General features: G+C 34.3%; 1 protein-coding gene across 1 annotated transcript; it reads left to right on the forward strand.

Moving 5' to 3' along the window:
- Window positions 1-10,306: 10,306 nt before the first annotated feature.
- LOC131150892 (probable aldo-keto reductase 2) lies at window positions 10,307-12,168 on the forward strand. Its single transcript, XM_058101955.1, has 5 exons — window positions 10,307-10,654; window positions 10,754-10,954; window positions 11,069-11,241; window positions 11,349-11,451; window positions 11,618-12,168. Exons 1-5 carry the CDS (start codon window positions 10,430-10,432, stop codon window positions 11,954-11,956), a joined length of 1,041 nt encoding a protein of 346 aa, XP_057957938.1. The 5' UTR covers window positions 10,307-10,429; the 3' UTR covers window positions 11,957-12,168.
- Window positions 12,169-22,564: the final 10,396 nt, after the last annotated feature.

Genomic DNA, 22,564 nt, shown 5'->3' on the forward strand with positions numbered 1-22,564 from the left:
AGATATCACTACAAAAAAAAAAATAGTTTTTAGCGTCGAAATTATTAGTGACGGTTTCAATTTTGTCACTAAAAGTGGTTTTTTAGTGACGGTTTTTAAAAATCATCACTACTAGTGTAAGTATTAATTACGGTTTGTAAAACTATCACTAATAAGGTACTATAAGTGATGAAATAGTAGCTGTCACCAATATGTTCGTCACTAAAACCCAAATTTTCCCGTTGAACCATCATAGGAAACCATTTTTCGTGCGGAAACTAACCCAGGAAAATATTAGCAACATTTTTTTTGAGTATTAGTCACGAGATTAAAGCGTCACTAAAAGGCACTTATTAGTGATAGTTTGATAACCATCACTATTAAGCATTATTAGTGACAGTTTATTGAAACCGTCACTAGTAGTCTTTTATTAGTGACGGTTTTTATAAACCGTCACTAATAGTCTGTTATTAGTGACGAATTTTTTAAACCATTACTAATAGTCTTCCCTATTTAATGGGATCAGAGCCATTACACATCATATTATATAGTTTTTCCCCAGGGAAGTTCCACTTTCATTATCTGCGAAAGATTTTTTCAACTTTTTTTAGACAAACTTTGTAGTATATATTGTGCAAATTAAGGCTTCACGAAAGCATTACTCATTTTTAACTTCTTTAATGAATCAGGTCCCGAAGGTCAATCTTTTCTCACTTTTCCTAATAGAAGGAACCTAGCTAGCTCTTTTAAATCTATTTGAAGGGAAAAATTGATCTATATGTCTGGCCATATATGGACTGAGATTGTTCTTAACATATATAGTACTGGACAAACAAAAAAAAATGATCACAGTGACAGATCATATTAGTAACAGTTTTTGAAACCATCACTAATAATTAAAACAAATAGTTTAGCTTACAGATCATTAAAACCTAAATTAAAGGTAAGGCCTTCCCGCAGAGACAAAGATGACCAAGGAATTACCTTAGCTCGCCATGCCAGACAAACATGCCAACCCCATTAGTACTATTCTAGGTCACCTAAGTAGTGGCTAAGATGAAAACAAAACACAACCAATGCTACCTAAAATCATGTACATTTTGAATGAACAATTTAAGAGACAGGCACAACGTGATTCAAACTAGGATGTGATCAGGTATCCAAACAAATTCAAAAATCTATTTGGCTAGATGTCATCCCCAAAAATCATTTTACTTTCCAAAGCAGTGCCCTAAGACCAAAGATGCTGACAAGCGAGGCATGCAAATACACACTTGGTGAGTAGTAAAGGAGCTAGGTAAAGCTCCGACATCTTGCAATTATCAATTTAAACCAAATAAAAATCTAGATGTGTTGAAGCATATGAGACAACGAGCTAGAAGAGCATGTCGATCCTAGGGTTAATCAGACTAGAGTTGTTACATATCATATTATATAGATTTTCCCCTAAGGAAGTCCCACTTTCATGCATCATGATCTGCGAAAGATAGATTTTTCTAGTTTCTTTGAGACAGACTTTGTAGTATTGTGCAAAGGTTCTTTGAGACAGACTTTGTAGTATTGTGCAAAGGCTTCACAGAAGCATTAATCATTTTTAGATTCTTCAATGAATCTGGTCTTGAAGATATTTTATCACTTTTCCTAATAGAAGCAATCTCAATCTTTCAAATCTGAAGGAACGAACTATATGTCTATCCATGGATTGAGATTGTTTTTAACATATAGTGGACCCAAAAAAAAATAAAATGGAAGAGTTGTCATTGATAGTAAATATTGGTTGATAAGATTATCTAAATTTCAATCTTGTCAAGTTTATACCTTTGGAATAACTGTGCATATACCATGGAAGGTGTGGTATGTATATATTGTACATGTACATATATATATATATATATATATATATATATATATATATTATATTATGAGTATATAATATTATAATATAATTTAAACCTTTTTGAGAGAATATATATATGATCGAGCAAGCACTGCTCCCACGCACATGTGGGGACACTGCAAATAGGAGCAGCAAATTGTAGCTCCTACGTACAAAATATATATAGATGTAAGTACGTACAATGATCCATACTTGTCAGTCTGTTGTGCTGCATGCCACCTATATATATATATATATATATATATATATATATATATACACTTACCTGGCATTAATTTCCTTGTCATTTTTTTTATATTTTTTCCTCAAACAACAAATTTAATCTAAATTAATTAATGCTAAATAAATGTGCCAAGTTATAACTTTTAAGCATCCCCTTAAAAATTATTTAATATTATTATATATATTACGCATAAAATTTTAGTAATTGTAAACTGTCACTAATAGTATGTTTTTAGTGACAGTTTTTCTAAACCATCATTAATATTACTTTTATTTAACAAATATAAAAACAATTTACTTATATATTAGTGACGGATTGAAGGTATTAGTGACGGTTTTAAAACCGTCACTAATACTCTAACCCTGTAATAACCCTATGCCCATGCTGATGACCCCTCATTTCCCTCTCTCCCTCCTTTTCCCCACCCTTCCTCCTTTTCCCTCTTCATAAATTCCTTTCCCTGCGCGTCGCGTTGATGTTGCCGCCACCGCCGTCATTGCTCGTGGGAGCTCTTGCTGCCACCGCTACCTCCACCACTCACTTGAGGCCGTCCCACCGCCTTTGCCACTCGCCTAACCTGGACAGGCCATCTAGCTGAAGCTCCTCAGGTTCTGCTACTTCTTCTTTATCTTGGTCTTCTGCAAATCGTGAGTGTTCACTATTTGTTCGTGTGTGTGTGTGTGCAAATCGTGAGGGTTCAACGTGTGTGAGTGTGTGTCTGCGTGTGTGTGTGTGTGTGTGTGTGTGTGTGTGTGTGTGTGTGTGTGTGTGTGTGTGGATTTTTGTGAGATTGTCTATTATGCTCTAGTTTGGTAAATGGGTCTATGATTTACAAAACTCAAAATGGAGGCTTTCGATAATATTCTGAACTTTTTTTTTTTTTGCATTTAATATGACTATTAAGATTGAGCATTACATGGATGCGATTATTTATTTTAATTAACAAAGGTTTTTTAAAAATAATAATAATAATAATAATTACTTCATATAAACTAAAAATGGTTCGAGTCATTTTGGTAATAGTTAATATCTTTAAAAAATAAATATTACCTCAATCATTCCCTGCGTACTTAGGGTTTCGTCTTTCCTCGCCAATGCCTTTGCAAACAGAGCCTTAGGCTGCCTCAAAGCACAACCACTTGCCACGATGCGCTGCTAAGCGGTAGAGGGTCCAGGACCCACCAAAGGGAGAGTCTTCTTCTAGGGTTCGAGTGGCCCTGAGAGAGCACGAACAAATTTCAGAGGAGACGAGAGCACCAAGGGTAACTCTTAAGGATGTGCAGCTGCCCCCAGCACGTTCAGCTGCGCCACCCATTAGAAAGCAGTCCTCAAATGTTACCCCAGGGCTTACAGAGGACATGTCTGCTCAACCAATGTTGTTCCATATGATTAGGCCGACCATGCCACTGGATGCTGCCGCGGGGCCTCTAGTGGACACGTTTGACCAACTAGTGCTGCTCCGTATCCTCAGGCCATGCAAACCACCACCCTCCCCTCTTACCCCTAACTTGGTCTGTATTCTGGAGGAAATGGCACAGGACCAAGACGCTGCTAGAGAAATAGCCACCTCACCTTGCTCGTCTAGTTCTGATTCTGACTTTGATTAGGATAGGCTAGATGCTTGGGATCTTTTGATGCGCTTTCTCTATTGCTTATGTATTTTGCTCATGCACACTTTGCTTTTCTTTTCTTTTCTTTTATTTGTTTTTTCCTGTATTCTGTTTTACTATGCTTTTGAATGGTTGTACATGAGCTTTGATGTTTCAATCTACATTGTACTGCCTCTGAAATTAATGAAAATACATAGTGGTTTAGGTCTCTACCTATATTTTGTGCTTCACTATATCATTATGTTTTTCTGGCTATTTCTAGATTTTATGTGGATGTTACTTACACAAGTACACTAGTTGATTACATAGCACTGTGCAGTGAAGATGGCTCATCGGTTTGCCAGTCACCACTTAAAAAAATCACCCTAGCCTCTAATTCCACAAAGCGCTTCTTCTAAACCTCAACCCTCGCCTCGACTCTTGCCTTCGTACACTCCAAATCCTTCATCTTATTCTTCAAATAAGCTATAACCTCCTTCTCTTCTTCACGAGAACTCCTTGAAGGCCCCAACAATTGTCACTAATCCCTCATTTCTTCTCTTTTCCCTATCGCTCGTTACTCTGTTATCCTCTCACAAATGAATGATCGTCTCTTTAGCATCTTTGTACTTTTTTTTCAAGTCTTCCAATTGATCTTCAAGTAAGCATTTACTGAGCATTAGCTCTTCATTCTGCTCTCCATTCGTGAGTGATCTTCTGGTGAAGATCGCACTTATATAGGAGCATTGATCAAGCCTGACGCTCAGTAAATGCTTACTTGAAGATCAATTGGAAGACTTGAAAGAAAAGTACAAAGACTCTAAAGAGACGATCATTCGTTCGCGAGAGGATAATAGAGTAACAAGCGTAGGGAAAAGAGGAGGAAGGAGGGATGCGAGAGGTTATTAGGGCCTTCAAGGAGTTCTCGTGAAGGTGAGAATGAGGCTATTGCTTACCTGAAGAATAAGATGAAGGACTTGGAGTGTGCGAAGGCGAGAGCCGAGACTGAGGTTGAGTCTTGGAAGAAGCGGTTTGTGGAATTAGAGGCTAGGGTTTTGTTCTTGGAAGAGGATACGACTTTGTTGATGAGGTAGGGAAATGAAGTACAAAATAGGGGTCCATGTATGTGCGCAAAGGTTCAAGGTTAGTTAAATTGTGTTTTAACTTTTATCCTAATAATATTTTTTTAGAGTTTCTCTATATTGCTTTGTTCTCATTGGTTCCCCAATCCAATATTGCATATATTGAATTTGACCCATCTAAACCCTTACTGTTTATTTCCAACTTATCTCCTCCTTCATTAGCAAAGCCTCAAAATCAATCTTAAAAGAAAATCCCCTACTAACTAAATCCTTTGAGATATTCACCCAAGTATTTTGCATAATCAATATCCTCAAGTCTCCCTTAGAGTATTAGACTTTCAACTGTACACATCACCAAAGCATCCCTATTCCACATTTTCCTATATGCCTTATGAGATCAGCACGACAACCTACTATCCATATTGTATGAAATAATCATATCTCTTTGATGGATAGTTTGTATTTTGACATGAACTATATTGGACTATACTAAATAGCTTAAATATCCTAAATTACATATTTGTCTGGAACGCCAACTGCATAGCTGATGCAGTGACTTGTGTATTGTATGCTGATAGTTCAGGTAATAGGAGTGTATGCTAATTGAATGAATGTCACCTGCATGTCTGATGCAGTGACTTATGTATTGCATGCTTGTAGATATTTTTAGGTTCTCGCATGCTTAATCATAATTACTTGTTGTAAACAACCAGGTTTTCGAAGCATGTCTTTATGGGAAATGTTTTATTTACATATGGTGTGCTGTCAAAATTTCGTTAGAATTTTCCCAAAACAGAATCATTGGCTATGACCATTTCGTTTTAATTGACAATTTGGAGAAAGACTTGTCCGTGGGAATAGTTGTTGAAATCATACAAAAGAAGACTACCATATCAACACAAGTCTACATTTTCCCAAACTTGTCTTCAGAGACGTACATTAGGGGAATCATTGTGTTGGATTCTAAAGAGAACCTAGAGAAATTATGGGAATTTTTGGACAATCCAAACCACATTATAACATCTTCAACAGGAAGGTATCGAATTAATGCATTATTATTGTTGATTGTACAGTGTTCGCTTTTTCCTCTATTTATATATCAAATTATATTGGATTTGGAGTAATTGCTTTCATTAGAACTTATATTTCCATTGTCAGTTAGCTTTCATTGTTTTGTTCATTCTCTGTAGGTCACGGGTGATAATTGAAAGGATACCAAGGCATGGATGGTTTAAACCATTAATTGGGAACCTGAAGCTGAAGTCTCTGGCAAGTTTTTTTATTTTTATTTTTATTAATTTTTTAAGAAATATCAACTATAAAAGTGAGATTTTGTGCTACTATTAGAGCTCTATTGTCGAATTGCATAATTGATTTTATGATTCTCATATTGTAGCAAGAATTATAAAGCACAAATGCTATAATTGGTGAAAAATTAAAGCTCTATTACTCAAGAACTGCATAATACAGGATAGCTAAGGAGCTAAAGGATTTATTCGTGGAGTTTGCAGATCATCAGAAGTGACTGCACAAGAGGCTTGCATCGAAAGAGAGAAAAATCCTGCACATGTCTGCCCTATAAGTGCTTGCAGAGTTCAGGCATGTTCTTGGATGACCACTCAAATAAGCAGGTGAAAATTTATGTCTCATTTTTTCAAACTGAGTGAATGATTACATTTCTTTTATGGATGATTTATATTTTGTATGACCTATTATTTAAGCTACTGGATTGCATGCCTTATCTAAAATGTCACCTTTGTGGTTGATGCAGTGATTTATGTTTTTTATGCTATAGAAAATTGTTAGGCTATCTGGTATACTCTTTTTGATTTTCAAATTTGGAAATATTCTATTTACAGACGGCATGCTGCCAAAATTTTGTTAAAATTTTTTCCAAAATAATTAAAGCCCAAAAATCAAGTGCTAAATGTTTATAATATGATGCATGCTTAAATTGTTATTGAAAGGATGAGTGATTGCTAAATGAATATTGATCTTCATCCTAAATTGAAAATGCATGCATAAGAACATATACAGAGGAGCTGAGCATGATTCTTAGATCATCAACAGTGACAGCCCCCTATTTTTTATAATGGCAAAGGGGGAGAAATAGATGGTACTGAGGATGGTGTTCATTTTTTGTGCTTGAACTGATGATGTTTCTAGAAGTTAAGAAAGTTTTTTCGTTGCTTATCTTAAGGATGTTAGTGACTATTTGCATCTATTTTGGAGTAAGATGCAAATCATCTTATACTTTTTATTTATTTTAACTTTGTAATGAAAAACAATTATGCTTAAGTGATGCTTGCAAGGACCTATGTAACTTGATAATTGTTTGTATGAAATGTTTGGACTGATCATACTGAACTACTGGTGTTGAATGGAACATTACCAAATATTGAGTATACTGAAGTGCTTGTGTTGAATGGATTATTATTAAAATATTGAGTATACTGAATTGTTTCAGGCTTGTATGTATGTTTTGTTATGGAAAAATGCTCTATTTAAAGATGGCATGCTTCCGAAATTTTAGTTGATTTTTCCAAAAATAAAATATGATAAAATGGTCATAAAGTGCATACATTAAGTGATTGTTCTTTGGTTATGAACACAAAATCATGCTATGCACACACACACACACACACACACACACATATATATGTTCAAACATTATATACTAGCTAGCTAATTTCTTGTAAAATTATTATTTTGTAGGGTTTGCGGCTCTCGGAACACTACGACGATGCTAGACATTTCAGTCGGGTTGCATGATCGCAACTTTTTACTTTTCTTATATTTATTGTTAACTGAACAGAATTAATATGTATATTTTGATTTGACTTTGTACTTGTATGTATTTTAATTTTGAACAATTTGTATTTTAAATTTTAATAATTTATGAATGTTTTAGTAATTTTGGTTCAATTTTATATATTTAAAATTGTAATTAAAAGTTTTTACAAGAATTTTTTAAAAAAATTAATTTTTTCAAAGCATTAGTGACGGTTTGCAAAACCGTTACTAATAATTGGAAGATAAAGTATTATTGACGGTTTAGAAATCGTCACTAAATGACCAAAATCGTGACTACAGAATCAAACTTATAAGGGTCAAATATGAGTGAAGGTTTTATAATCGTTACTAATAGTCAATTATTAGTAATGGTTTTAATAATCGTCACTAAAGAGCGTACTATTAGTGACGGTTTCTTGACCGTTACTACTACAGTCATATTAGTGATGGTTATTAAATTCGTCACTAATACATGTGCTTTAGTGACGAAGTTTAACGGACCATATGTGCAATTTTATAGTGACGGTCGTAGGCTATTAGTGACAGTTCTTTTTCTTCAATAATACTCCACTATTAGTGACAGTTTGAATATTTTGTCACTAATAAGTATTAGTATCCACATATATGGTGACAAAACTAGAACCGTCACTAATACCCTTATTTCTTGCAGTGTATATTGTAGTTGTGAATCCATTAGATAATCTTGCTTATCATATTGCAAATGAAGAAGCCATATTGCTATTGTAAAAGAACAATTGAAATCATAAACATTTGGGAATCATCGATATAGATAATTGCTCATAGAGTAGATAGTATTTTGTTTTTTTTTTTCTTCTCTCTCTCTCTCTCTCTCTCTCTCTCTCTCTCTCTCTCTCTCTCTCTCCATTCATTTTGAAGTGTAAAGTGGTGTTAATATATATTTTTAAAAAATAAACTACAAATGTTATTTCTTTTGGAGTGATCTTCTTCTCAAAGCTGGTGTGTGGTATCACTGGATTAGAAGATTGGCCCCCATACGTTTGTTTTTCTTGTTTGTGAGGATGTTGCCCACTTCAATAAAATGAATAAAATGGACAATGATTTGTATGGTTTAATTGGTACTTTAGTTTGATTGGGAATGAACAAGTATTTGTTAAGGCCATGTTAGTTAGTTTGATTTAGATTTTAGTTTGATTAGGAATCACCAAGTACTATTAAAATTGCTCAATTCCATGGTAATTTAGTTTGATTGGGAATCACTCAGTATTATTATTTCATTATATATGAAAGTCGTATTACTTCATTAGTTCCTTTTGTCTTTTTTTTTTTTTTTTTTTCCTTTAACAAAAACCCATTTTGTTACAAGGTGTTCCATATGCATTGGTTTGGATTGGCATTGAGGTTTCTAGATATGTAAGAACATGTGCATTGGGTAGGATTTACAATCCTAACTAAAAATGGCTTTGGATCATAAGATCCTGCTTTTCTATCTATCTAAAAGATTTTTACATACTTGCAAAAGATGTTAATGCCTTAAATTTAGGTCAAATAATGGAATTGAAGGGGGGGGGGGGTGTTTCTATTTTTTCCTAGTTTGTAAGGAGGCCCAATGAAAGCCCAAAAAAAAGGTCTCGTAAGAAAGTTTATGGGTCACCACTTGTTCATGACACTTGTCGTCCGTCACATATTACTTGAAACCAATTTCTCCATCTAAACACACCCAAACCCATATAAAGTGATAATAGAAGTGGTCCTCTCTCTCTCTCTCTCTCTCTCTCATTATTCTTTCACTATATAAAGTGATAATAGAAGTGGTCCTCTCTCTCTCTCTCATTATTCTTTCACTATGCATAGACTTTAGAGAAAAGACATTCATATTTACAATAAGTCACATAGATTATTCTTGCAAGAAGGTTAACACATGCATCAAAGTAGTTTAACATTTCATAAATATGCATTTTTTTTTGAAAGAAACATGCCACTCTTTCATTCATGTTACAATCTATCTTTGTCACTAGATGATTTAAGGTCTAGCATGCTGCTTAACCAACAATTTGTGTAGATTTTTTATTGTCATGTAATTTACTATATAAAGTGCTTTCAAACCTCCAATTGTGTAAATTAGATGGATATCTATATTCTAGTTTGATGGAAAGTGGGTTTAACAAGAAAGGAGGGGATGGGGGTTAGATGGGTTGTCCAAGTGGTGTTGCAAGAAATTTAAACATACATAAAAATAGGTATACCATTTTCGTAAACATGACTTTTCATAAGAAACATGCCATTTTTATTGCATGTTACTGTCTTAGATATTAAAATCAAATAAAGGGTAAAAATATTATTTTAATAAGTTTGATCTTTATTTTCTCATATAAACTTAATAATTGACGGAGAAAGTTTTTTATATATATAAAATTAAATTTTAGGGAAATTTTTGATGGTTTTTAAAAATTAATGCGATGAAACATCATATTGAAAAATTTTAGATACTGTGTTGAGAATATAATTTTTTTAATTTTAAATTTAAATTTAAATGGATTTTAAAAAATTATTTACTATATTTTTATATATTTAAATTTAAAACCATTCCAAACATTACTATAGGTATTGTCGGGACCCTTTAAAATCTGAAGGTCAAAAATTGGGGAAATCGCAAGCGCTTACGTCAGCAGGTGGAAAATAAACGTCATCGCTGACGCCAATAGACGTCAGGCGGAATGAGCACACTCCATTCACCACTCTGCTCCGACATCACTACCGGCAACTATGGCTGTGCCCCAGTGCCTACAAATACGCACATAAATATGGGTAATTAGTTATATCCAACAACGGATTACACTGCATTTTCTCATAATCCACTTCATATTTCTGCTTTTAATTGAAATCAATGGCTACCGGAGTTTGTGCAGCGAGGAGGATCAAGCTGGGTTCCCAAGGGCTGGAAGTCTCAGCACAGGGACTCGGGTGCATGAGCATGTCCCACCACCACGGCCCTCCAAGGCCGGAGGCTGATATGATCCATCTGATTCGCCACGCCATCGGCGCCGGCGTCACCTTCTTCGACACCTCCGACGTCTACGGCCCCCACACCAACGAACTCCTTGTCGGAAAGGTCTCATCACTTCCACGATCTATTTATCTATTTTTCCTGTTAATTAAATGTGTTTATTAAAAATGTGAATCAAAGACGTTCTGGTTTGCATAAATTCAGGCATTGAAGGGAGGATTTAGGGATAGGGTACAGATAGGTACTAAGTTTGGGTGTCGTTTCGCGGACGGGAAGATGGAGGTTCGCGGTGATCCGGCTTATGTGAGGGCCGCCTGCGAGGGTAGCTTGAAGCGGCTCGACGTCGATTGCATCGATCTATATTACCAGCATCGAATTGACACCAAATTGCCCATCGAAGTCACGGTTTGCCTTTGCCGCCACCCCCTCTTCTCTTGAATTATTCCCCACTGTTTCTTCCCCCCAAAAAAAAAAGCTTATTAATTAATTTATTAATTTACTTTTATTCTCTCCTGCAAGATGGGGGAGCTCAAAAAACTGGTGGAAGAAGGCAAAATAAAATACGTCGGCTTATCTGAGGCCTGTGCTTCAACCATCAGAAGAGCACATGCAGTTCATCCGATCACAGCTGTGCAATTGGAGTGGTCGTTGTGGCAACGAGAGGTAGAAGAAGAAATAATTCCTACTTGCAGGTGTGGCATCAATCAACTGTTCTAGCTATTAGCTATCAAGGGCAGCTAATTAGCAGTTCCAATTCAACTGTTCTATGGCATTAATTAACTGATCGTTCTACTTGCAGAGAACTGGGCATTGGAATTGTTCCATTTAGTCCTTTGGGAAAGGGGTTCCTTTCTTATGGTCCAAAGTTGGTAGAGAGTATGGCAAAAGATGACTTCCGAAGGGTAATATTTTCAGTAGTTGGTGCATGGTTTGGATGCTGAAATTTGAATATTTTCTCTGTTGCTTATCATTGGCATATACATACATATATCCTGTTTCTCCTATTGATCTGAATGCTGAAGCTAGATTTGGATGCTGAATTTGTGCATTTTCTCTGCTGCTTAATAGTCTGTACCCAGGTTCCAGGGCGAGAATCTGGAGCAGAACAAGGTAATATTTGAGCGAATAAGTGAAATTGCAGCGAGGAAGGGATGCACCCCATCACAGCTAGCATTGGCTTGGCTCCATCACCAGGGGGAAGATGTGTGCCCCATTCCTGGCACCACTAAAATAGAGAACTTGGACCAGAACATTGGAGCTCTGTCTGTGAAGCTAACGCAGCAAGAAATGACTGAACTCGAATCCCTTGCTGCTCTAGCAAAGGGAGATCGATACGCATCTGGCGTTGGCCTGGTCACTTGGAGAAATTCAGAAACTCCTCCCCTTTCTTCATGGAAACCAGAGTGAAGATATGTCTCAAGCCTTAACATATGAAGTGTGCTAACAGTCCCTATTTTTTTATGTTATGAATCCCTGTAGTCTGCTATGTTTAAATTTCTATATATATTTTTTTCCCTTTTCCGCCCTTCATGGCTCCTAAGCTATGGATTCATCGTGTATGGAGTGAGTACTGTCTATTGTGCTCAAATAAGAGTGATTGCCAATATCTTTCTGCCTTCCATTGTCGTAGTTCCATTCATCACTTTTAAATTTGTAGCTTCATCACAAAGAAACTGATGGGAAGTGCCTCATAACATTTATGCTTGGCGACAAGCATATTGCACGCTACAATTTTGTGAATCATATAATATCAATTGCTTAAAGGTGATCTTAATTAATTTAGCGCCCACAACATATAATTTTCTATTTGGCTTCTTGTTGAGCTGCCCAAGGGATGAAGGAAGATTGAATTAAGCACCTATTTGGTACCATTTAAAAGTAAAATACTTAGGTATACTAATAAAAAGGGGAAAGAAGGGCACATGTTTTTTACTTTAGCTAGGATGCAAGTTTTCACATGGAGGTCATAACATGTCTTTAACTTTTTTTCTTGACTAAACGTTTGCTTGATAGTCTTCTCTCTCTCTCTCTCTCTCTCTCTCTCTCTACCGATGTGTGCGCATTCCTTCACATGTGCGTGTGTCTATGTGGTTATCCATGTACCCAAATGCAACATCTCATCAAAGGATTCCGCTTTCTTCAATTTGAAAATGTTCGGCCTCCACATGTTGGTGAAAAGCCTTAATAAGATCACAAATATCTTCAATAGCAACAATGTAAGGGATTTAGGTGGCTTTATCACGTGTTTTCCTATTGGAAAAAATTGCAAATAAACTCGCACATAAAATGGTGAATCAATAGCAAGAATGAGTTTGACTATAAATACAAGGATTTTAACTCTTGAAGAATGTTGATGGCTATTTTGCTCAAATCACCAAGAAACCCTTTTGCTACCTTCCCCCCCCAAAAAAAAAAATCAATCCCTCTCCCTTTACAAATTAATCAAAACTTTAGAAAAAACTCCAACCAATAAAATAATTCTTGTTTTCTTCAATAGTTTGGAAAATTAGCACATTTTAAGCCTCCTAGCTTGTAGCCTCATTGTTCCATTTGATGAAGCTTTCTTGTCCATATGGACCTATATAATTTAATTCCATATACTACCCTCAGCACACACATTCACACAATAAAGCCCCAAAAGCCCAACAATCTTTGTTGGCTTTTTTAGGTTTCATCCTGTTTTGATAATGACAAATCAAGACATCTAATTGTGCCACTAAGTGTGTACACAAATATTGAAGTATTAAGCACAATAAAAATGCGAATTGGAAAGTCATGAAGCGTACAAGATGATGATATTTGGCTAGGAACAGGGAGCATATTAAGACCTAACTTGAAGACTATGAAGATCTTCATGGAGCTCATAAAGTCCAAGTTTGAAGAATTTAAAGAATTTATTTCATGTATTTTGTAAATAGGACCTATATAAGTACACTTTCGTTGATTATGTGAAGAAGCTCATAGGTGACCTTAGTTATGTTGGACCCTAGGCACTCTATATTTCATGAAAAATCATTTTTAAGATGTGCAAAAATTGTTTCAAAGTGTTGAAAATCATTTTAAAAATGTGCAAAAATTATTTCAAAAGTAAAAATCATTTTTAGAGTGAAAAACTCCAAAACAAGATTTTCAAAATCCCTTTTATGTTTCTGCCACCGCGTTGATGAGCGAATTTCTCAATCAATCACTTCTCATCTTAAAAAATATTCAACACAAAAGTTTTGGGATTTTCTCTTAGCTTTCTTTGGATACTAAGATCATCTTATTTGGAGTTCTATAAAAAATAAAAATAAAAATAAAAAAGTTATGTCTGAAATACTGAAAGGTGTCCACAGCCGAAATACGTAGAATTCAAGCGGCTGCATCTTGGCATCAGGCGACCGGAACTCTTGGGGAAAATGTCGTAATGGCCATAAAACGGCCAATTTTCAAAATAATTGTTTATTTTCAAACCCCAGCGGCTATAAAATGGCTAGTAGATTTTCTTGCCTATAAATACAAGGATTTTAACTTATTTTAGCAAGAGATGGAAAGATATATACATCCATTACAAACATCCAATGTTTTTTAGCCTCATTTGAAAAATCTTTTCAAACATTTTGCAAATTCCTTGATTATCTTTCAAGTGCTCACCTTCTAGATTCTCCTTTGAGCTTCATTCATATTCATTTGGGAGTGTATTAGATTCATATTTCAAGTGTACTCATTCACTCATTTAAGGAGCACTCTATTGTACAACTTTTGTTTTCTTCATTTTACTTTCACGGTTCGGATTTGAATCATGCCAAGCAAGGGCATATTGTTTGGAGCGATATTTCCGCCTATAAGGAGGGATTGTACAGGTATCTCCACTCGAGTGAAGAAGGGATTGTTCGGGTATCTTCGCCAGAGTGAAGGAAGGATTGTAATGGTATCTCCGCCCGAGTGAAGGAGGGATTGTAGAGGCAGCTCTGCCTTGTTGAAAGGAGCAGAGAGTGGAAATCCTCAAGTGTTTTTCTTGAGGCAAGGACGTAGATGGGTATAACCGAACCTTGTAAAATCCGGGTTAATCTCTCTTCCCTAATCTCTTTAATTTGAGCATATTTATATTTATTCATATTTTTTATAAATATTGATTGCATTTGCTTATTTAAATCACTTGTTCAAACCATGGTTAAAATTTTTTAAAGTATTTGCATTAATTTTTTTAAATACTCAATTCACCCCCCCCCCTTTTGGGATTACACCACTCTAATAATTGGTATTAGAGCCCAGTTACAATAAGTTTGACTGTTTTTGTATAAAGATCACATGATTCATATTGGTGTATCCCTGTTTTGTGAGAGTCAATCCTCTACAAGGCCTCTAATGTTTTGTGGTGTAAATTACACCCTTTGAAAACAAAGAATAAAATTTTTTATTCAAACAATGGATTGGAGAGAATGGAGAGTGATTATTGAATGCAACTACGTGCCTACTAAAAATGCTGATAATAAAGAAATTCCTAAACTAGAAGATGAAATGGATGATAATGATCTAAGATTAATGCAAATCAACTCTAGTGCTATAAATGTTTTGTATTATCGTTTAGACACTAATGAATTTAATAGGATCATGAGTTGCCAAAGTGCAGAGGAAATATGGGAAGAATTAGAAAATGTTTATGAAGGAATCGAAGAGAAGAAGACCACCACTTGGGATGATTCGAGCTCAAGTGATCAAGAAGTGGCAAAGTGTTGCTTGATGGCAATAAACAAAGAAGAGGTACACAAGTCTCCATCTACTTCATTTAATTATTGTAATGAATCTTGTGATGAATCATGTGATAATTTTTGTGATAAAAGCATGTCTTCTTACGAAGAACTACAAAAAAAATTATATAAAGTTCACAAGATTTTAGTAAAAATGTCCAAAAAGAACAAAATTTTGAAAAATCAAAATGAAAGCTTGGATAAGGAATTAAAAGGTTTAAAAGAATCTCATGTCACTCTTGAAAAGGAAAAGGATGTGAAAGTCACTAGCTTAGAGAGAAAAGTAGAAGAATATTCTAAAATAATTTCCAAATTTACTAGTGAAAATGATAACTCCAATAAATCCTTAGAAGTTAAAACAAATAGATTTTTTAAAAAGGACTCGGGTTTATCTTCTAAATCCTATGGTCATAATTATTTTTATGAAAATAGGATTAATAGGTCAAATCCCTCAAACAAAACATGTATATATTGTGAAAGAAAAGGGCACATTCATTACACTTGTCCATTTAGAGGTGCTTGAGGCAAAGAAACAAAAATGGTATGGATTGTCAAGAAAACAAACCCCTTGGGACCCAAGAAAGAATGGGTACCAAAATGAATTACATAATTTTTAGAATTATTCTTCCTTAGATCTTAGGATTAGTTATCTATTAATAATTAATTACATTCAACAATACCTAAATGAAAATGGATAGTGATGACTAAATGAACCTACATAATGCTTGGATAGTGGATAGTGCTTAAAATGTCAAATCCTAGTATATGCTTTTACTATACCAAGGACATTAGAGAATTAAGCCAATATATGAAATACAAAAGATAAATCCAATATGATATTGTGATTGTATATAGCATTTTTGATTGGTTAATATATGAAAGTATTGGCTATAGTTCAAGGGATGAGATAGCGTGCTAGCTTTGGACTAGAAAGGAATGAAACAATATCTACTTGAATGGGACATTAGTCTCCACATAAATCCAAAAGATATCATTCCTCTAAAATGTCCAAAGTAAAGGTTAAGGGCTTAAATAGCCTAGTTAAGGGCTACAATAGAAATATTTTTTTCCGAACCTTGTATTTCTGAGATAAATAACATATGTCTTCTACTCTTGAATAAAATCTCAGAAGCATGCTCTAGAAAATCCACTACCAATGGACAAAGGTGTCTCCCTTAGTTATGATTCTTAATTTTGTATGCATGCTTAAATATGTTTAAATATATCTAAAGTATAGCATATTTTGTCCACCACATATAATTGAGCTTTAGGGAATTAATCATAGTATTGTGTACCATCCAACCCTAAACTCATTTTAGAGCATTAATCCTTGATCAAAATTCAGTCATGACTTATAAATCAACATGTCAAACTCTACTAATGAAACCTTCTCAAAACTTGTCATAAGCACTGATTATCATGATCAATTCTTAATCTGCTAGTGTTTATTAAAAGACATCCTACCATGATAAAATTAGAGGCATTTGCTAAGGAATTCAAGTTTTCATTAACTCAAACTAAAGCATTCCCTTTGTACTTAATCTATAAAAACTCCTTAATTATTGTTGATGCAAAAGCCTTCTCTTCCATAGGAAAACTTTATCAAACCACAATCAAATTCGGTAAAGAATCATCTATTCATTGTTTCGTATTCTTGCTCAAAGTCATGAACATATTTTTAGTGTACCTTCCCATTAGTCATAAATTAGGAATCACCAAGAGCATTGTTTAAGAAAGCTTCATATACTCTTCAATGCTCATTGCCAAAATAGTTAGGACATACTTATCATGCTTAATCCACAAGCAAGAAAATATTATTCTTATTTTGAAAATGTCCACTTTTAATTACTTTGGAATTACGTACTAAATTGAAAAAATAGCTCTCAGGCTATACTCAACCTAATGAGCATCCTTTGCCAAAGAATACATGACCCATCATTTGGATGCTAATACAGAAAGCGATACCAAAGTAATTCAGAGAGAGGTTATCTTAACATAGGACAAAACAACCTCTTATCTAAGATTCATTTTTTTGAGATAATTGTTCAACAAAAGCATTTAGCACTCAATAGAATGCTAAGAAAAATTCAATAATCATTCAATTGCTCCATTATGTATTCTGTTATAGACATATTCTAGAGCTACTAGCTTTCCACATAATTAGAATGAATGTCTTTTACCTTTAGAGGAAATTATACAAATATGTCCTCTGCAGTGACGATATTGGAAAGATCTGCTGATATTGCCAAGATATGAGCTAACTCAGTATTATCCTTAACTCTCAACTGGTATTGCAATAAAATCACCCTTTCTCAAATACTGGAAAAATCTTTGCATGGGGTAACTCCTTGCTCTTCACTATAAAATCAAATGTAATCACTCTCGACTCTAATCACAAGAAAAACCTTATTATATTCTTGATAAAGTGTCGCTTTGAGAATCAAATGTGAAACCTCATAATATGAAAGGAAATCTTTTAGATCCTTATACTCATTCACGTCAAACATTGAACATTCATCTTATCAATATCTCAAAGCGATAATGAGTTCTCTAAAATAAACATTCATGCTTGTCTAATAACCCCCCCCCCCCCCACTCAACCATGAACTTCAAAGTATTTGTGCAATGCAATTTGGTTTTAAGCATTCACAATGTACGATTAATTCAGAAAGGAAGAAAAATTTCTTCTGTATACTCTTATTGATTTAATTATTAAGTTATTTTTGTATAAAAGTATTTATATTTATTTTTGTATAAAAGTATTTATACTTACTCCCTTATAAACTCTCAATCCGTGATCAATCAATTAGAGCTTTGTATTATTGCAATGGTATTATTGGCCGCAACTAAACTAGGTTTGTTGTACTAGGTTTCAATCAAGAAGATGTGAGAATTTTGGTATACTCCCAAGAGAGGGGTGAATTGGGTTTTTCTTTATAACTTTGTTTCACAAATTCCTTAGTTTATATTAACCTAGCAAAATGATTTTCAGCAATCACACAAAACACAATAACATTGATCAACAATCCTTACAAGTTCAATCAACAATCCTTTGAACAATCCAAATTCAATCTTTTATGAATGAATGATGTTAAAGATCAGTTCGATCAAAAATCTTAGATCCTAAATATTCAGAATTAAAATTTTCTTCAACAATAAATAGTGACAATTTCAAAATAATTTTAGAAGGTTGATTTTATAAAGCCTACAACTTTCTTTCAATGAAATAATTAATTTAACAAAATCAACTTCAGCTATGATATTCAAAAATCAGTATTCAAATTTACTTTGAACTTGTCAAACCAACTAACGATAACCAATATGTTCCTTGATTTAAAGTATGAACCAAAATCAGTTTTTCAGAAACTCCCAATATGCAACAACTTCTCAATAAACATACACGCAGATTATAACCCTGCAATAAAGTAAAGAGATTAGGGAAGAAAAGCTAAAGACCATATTTTTTACAAGGTTCGACCAAAAGCCTACGTCCTTGCCCCAAGCAATATGATGTGAGGATTTTCCTTTCCCAACTTCGTTACCAGGTGAAGTTACAACCTCTCTCCCTCAAAGGTGGAGTTCGCCTCTCTAATGAGAACTAGGCAACAATCCAACAATCTTGAATTTTCAAGAAAATAAGAAACAAGAACAAATTTTGTTCGTACAATTGAAACTCTCAGTTAGAGCAGATTTGTACAATTGAAAAACAATATACTTCAACAATAATCAATATAGAAGAGTGAAGCTTAGTAGAATATCACCAAGCAACTGATTAGATTTGAAAACCTCGGTAGAAAAGATCAACGAACTATGGTTTGTATCAGTAAGAGCACAGTAATACTTCAGATAAAATTTCAGCAAAAAAGGTTTGAACTTGTAATTTGTATGTGCTTGATTTTTGTTGTTAATTTATGAAAATAACAAGTATTTATAGAGTGATAAACCATATAGTCGTGTTCCTCAAGTTACTTGCCTTATTTCCCAAGTTTTCTCCAAGTTTGGGAGTCAAGAAATTAATTTTAGAAACTTTCCCTCATTATTTAAAATTTAAAACAAGAACTTCGGTCGACTGTGACCCAAGGGTCAGTCGCCTGAGCCTTTTAAGTTCAACATATTTTGAAAACACAGTGTTGAGTCAGTCGACTGTGACCTGAGGGTCAGTCACCTGTCTCGGCTTTGTTTGCTTAAAATTGTCAACATAATAATGTTAGTTGCCTGATGAAACTTCATCAATTGCATGTCCTGTTCACAGCTTATATGATTTTCAAAACTTTGATTCCAAAACTTTAAACTTTTAATCTTGGAAAACTTAAATGAGACTTTTAAAAATATTTTCCATGGTTTTCAAAATGGGTCTCTAAGTCAAGAATAATTCCTAAGAGCTTCAAACATCCATATTGAAATTGTGAAGTACTTACATGAGACTTCTTATAAACTACAGCTTTCTAAGCACTAACTCCTCATGCATTTGCTTCCATTCTTTGTGTATATCTTGAGCTTTTTCTTCAATTAACTTTATCATCATCATTACTCATGTCTCTAAGCATAATCATCATTCAATCCCTTCACACACTTGATATTGATCTTTATAAAAGCATTTGAGCCCTAAAACTTCACTTAACCAAGCATGTTAACTACCCTTGATTTGTTATCATCAAAATAAGATTCTAAGCCTTGTTAGGCCAACAATCTACCCATTTTTTATGATGATAAATAAGGAGAAAAAATGAGTAAGCCTTAATAAGGCTCCCCCTTAAAATAAGTATAATCTTAACAATATTTGTAAAGCAGATCATTATTCAAATCAAATCATGATTGCATTGTAACTATCATTAGATTTCTTCAAACTCAATATCATTTCATCAAGTTCAATTGAAGCTCATATTTCAAGATCAATGTCATACTCAAGTAATGTCACACTTAGTTTTTCAGTTCATTCATCAAGTGTCATAATTCATCAATGTTAATTATCATGATCATGCTCAGTTTTTCCCAAAACATCTCCTTCTTTTGACATCAATCAAAAAGAGAAGGTTATCAAGAAAAACATACAAAGTCTAATACATGTGGCCAGTGTAAGCACAAAACAAATAATTACTATTCATCATGCATAAGAAGATAAGAAATAAATCCCAAAATAGCATGAGAAAAATGAAAAAAGTACAAAAAAATTGTATCAAGTGCACATATTACAACTGAAGTTGGTTTTAGCAAAGAAAACATCTAAGCGTCAGCTGCATCTTCATCATCATCTTCATCTTCATCTTCATCTTCTGCTTCAGCATCACAGGAACTATTCTCCATTGGAGCCTTACCGCGTGAAGAAGATGATCTAGCTATATGCTATTCAATCCGGCCAAGTCTTTGATCAAGAGAAGTATAATTTTCTTGAAGAGATGTGTAATTCGCCTAAAGTGAGCTAAACCTAGAATGCATTTCACCACGAAAATCAGTGAGTTGCTGCTAATAAGTAATGAACTAGGAAGGGGTCTCATCTTCCTGAGGAGAAGGTTGTTGAGTTGGTTGCTGAACAGGTGGCTGTTATTCCTAAGCTTGTCATTGTCTCCGACCATATTTAGGAAACCATCCTTGATCATGTTTCTCATATCCCATTTGCTTAAGAGTAGTAGAAGAGAAAAGATTATAATGGGTTCTCTTGATGAACATTGTGGATGGTGTGGATACACTAAGATGTGCAAAGACAAGATTCAGAACACCGCTGTATGGAAGAATTACTCTACAAGTTTCTTCTCTTGAAATCTCCATTTCAAAATTAAGCTTGGTAAGTCAAGTTTTTTACCTTTAAGCAAGCACCACATTACAAGGCAATCCAGATAAGAAACGTGGTCATGTGATCCTATCCTTGGTAAAATATTGTAAGTTATAAGCTACTGAAGGATTTGAGCTTGCACGTTCAATTGATTATAAAGAGGAGGATGACCAAAATAGACAGGGACATCAGTAATAATAAGAGGTAGAAATTTCCCAGGTGAGAAATCTTGAGCCATAATCCAAGATTAGCCAAGAGATGGACACTCAAACTCTCCTTGTTTGATATGTAGAATGGTTGCTAAGGTTTGTGGAGTAAGAGCAATTGATTTCCCCATGACTTCAATAGAGGTTATCGTGTCCCCTTTAACCATATTAGCATAAAAAATTTTAACCAATTTTGGATATAGTCCTTTTGCTTGATATGTAATGAACTTCTTCCATCCTAACGCTTTGAACATAGGTAAAATGGCAAGAAAATCATTTTCAAAGAATGTAGTGTCTAAGACCTTACCAAAAATAGGTTCAGTAGATCGAAGATGTTCCTTGTATAGTTGCCTTGCGTGCAGAGTTACAAGCCATTGCTCTATTTTGTTGTTGTCATCTTTCCTATAAGTAGAGCCTTTGTTTGTTGTAGTATTCGTTCTTGGCATGATGATTCCGAGAAAAACGAACGGTGAAATCCTTTGAAATCAAGTGAGAAGGAAGTAGGATGATGAGCTTTGAGATTTAATCAAAAGATTTTGAGTGAGGTAAAACTGGTAGAATGTTGGAATAAGGGGTGTGAATTGGGTTTTAAAAATATTTTGGCTAAATTAAACATTTATGCTGATTCACCACATATCATATCTCATTCAATATAATAACGTATATGAAAAATAATTAAGCTATAAATGTGAACATACATGTGCAACATATCTCATTTAAATAAAAGTGTGCATACAAATAATTATAATCATAAATGAACAAGCATACACATGCTGAATTTAAAAGGCATAAATTAAATGAGATAAGAAGAGAGCGACACACGATATTTTTTATCGAGGTTCGGCCAACCCAGCCTACATCCCCGCCTTGGGCATACCCCCCAAAGATTCTACTAAACCTACTCACTTAAATGGGCGGAGTAAAAGCCGTTACAACCTCTCCTTACGGGATGAGGTAAACCCCAACTCAATTACAAGACTGAGCCCAACTTGTCTCACTTACGCAATTGAGACTCGTCAGTTCAATTAATGGAATAAACCCAACCGATACAAGAAAAATTATTTTTGTACATATTAAAACGCTTCTAATTACAAGCATGGATGTACACATTAAAAGCTCAAATACATGCACTCTCTAATGATATGCATTATGCTCAGTAAAAGAAGGGTGTTAATCTAAATAGTAATTGCACACATAAACATATGAAAATATCAAAATGATTATTATGTTCTCCAACACAGATTTTTTGCTAATAAAAATGTTTGGAGAATTTGGAGTTTAGGCTCAAATAAAATATTTGTGCAATAAA

Source organism: Malania oleifera, chromosome 3, assembly GCF_029873635.1.
Source record: "Malania oleifera isolate guangnan ecotype guangnan chromosome 3, ASM2987363v1, whole genome shotgun sequence".
Classification (NCBI taxonomy): domain Eukaryota; kingdom Viridiplantae; phylum Streptophyta; class Magnoliopsida; order Santalales; family Ximeniaceae; genus Malania; species Malania oleifera.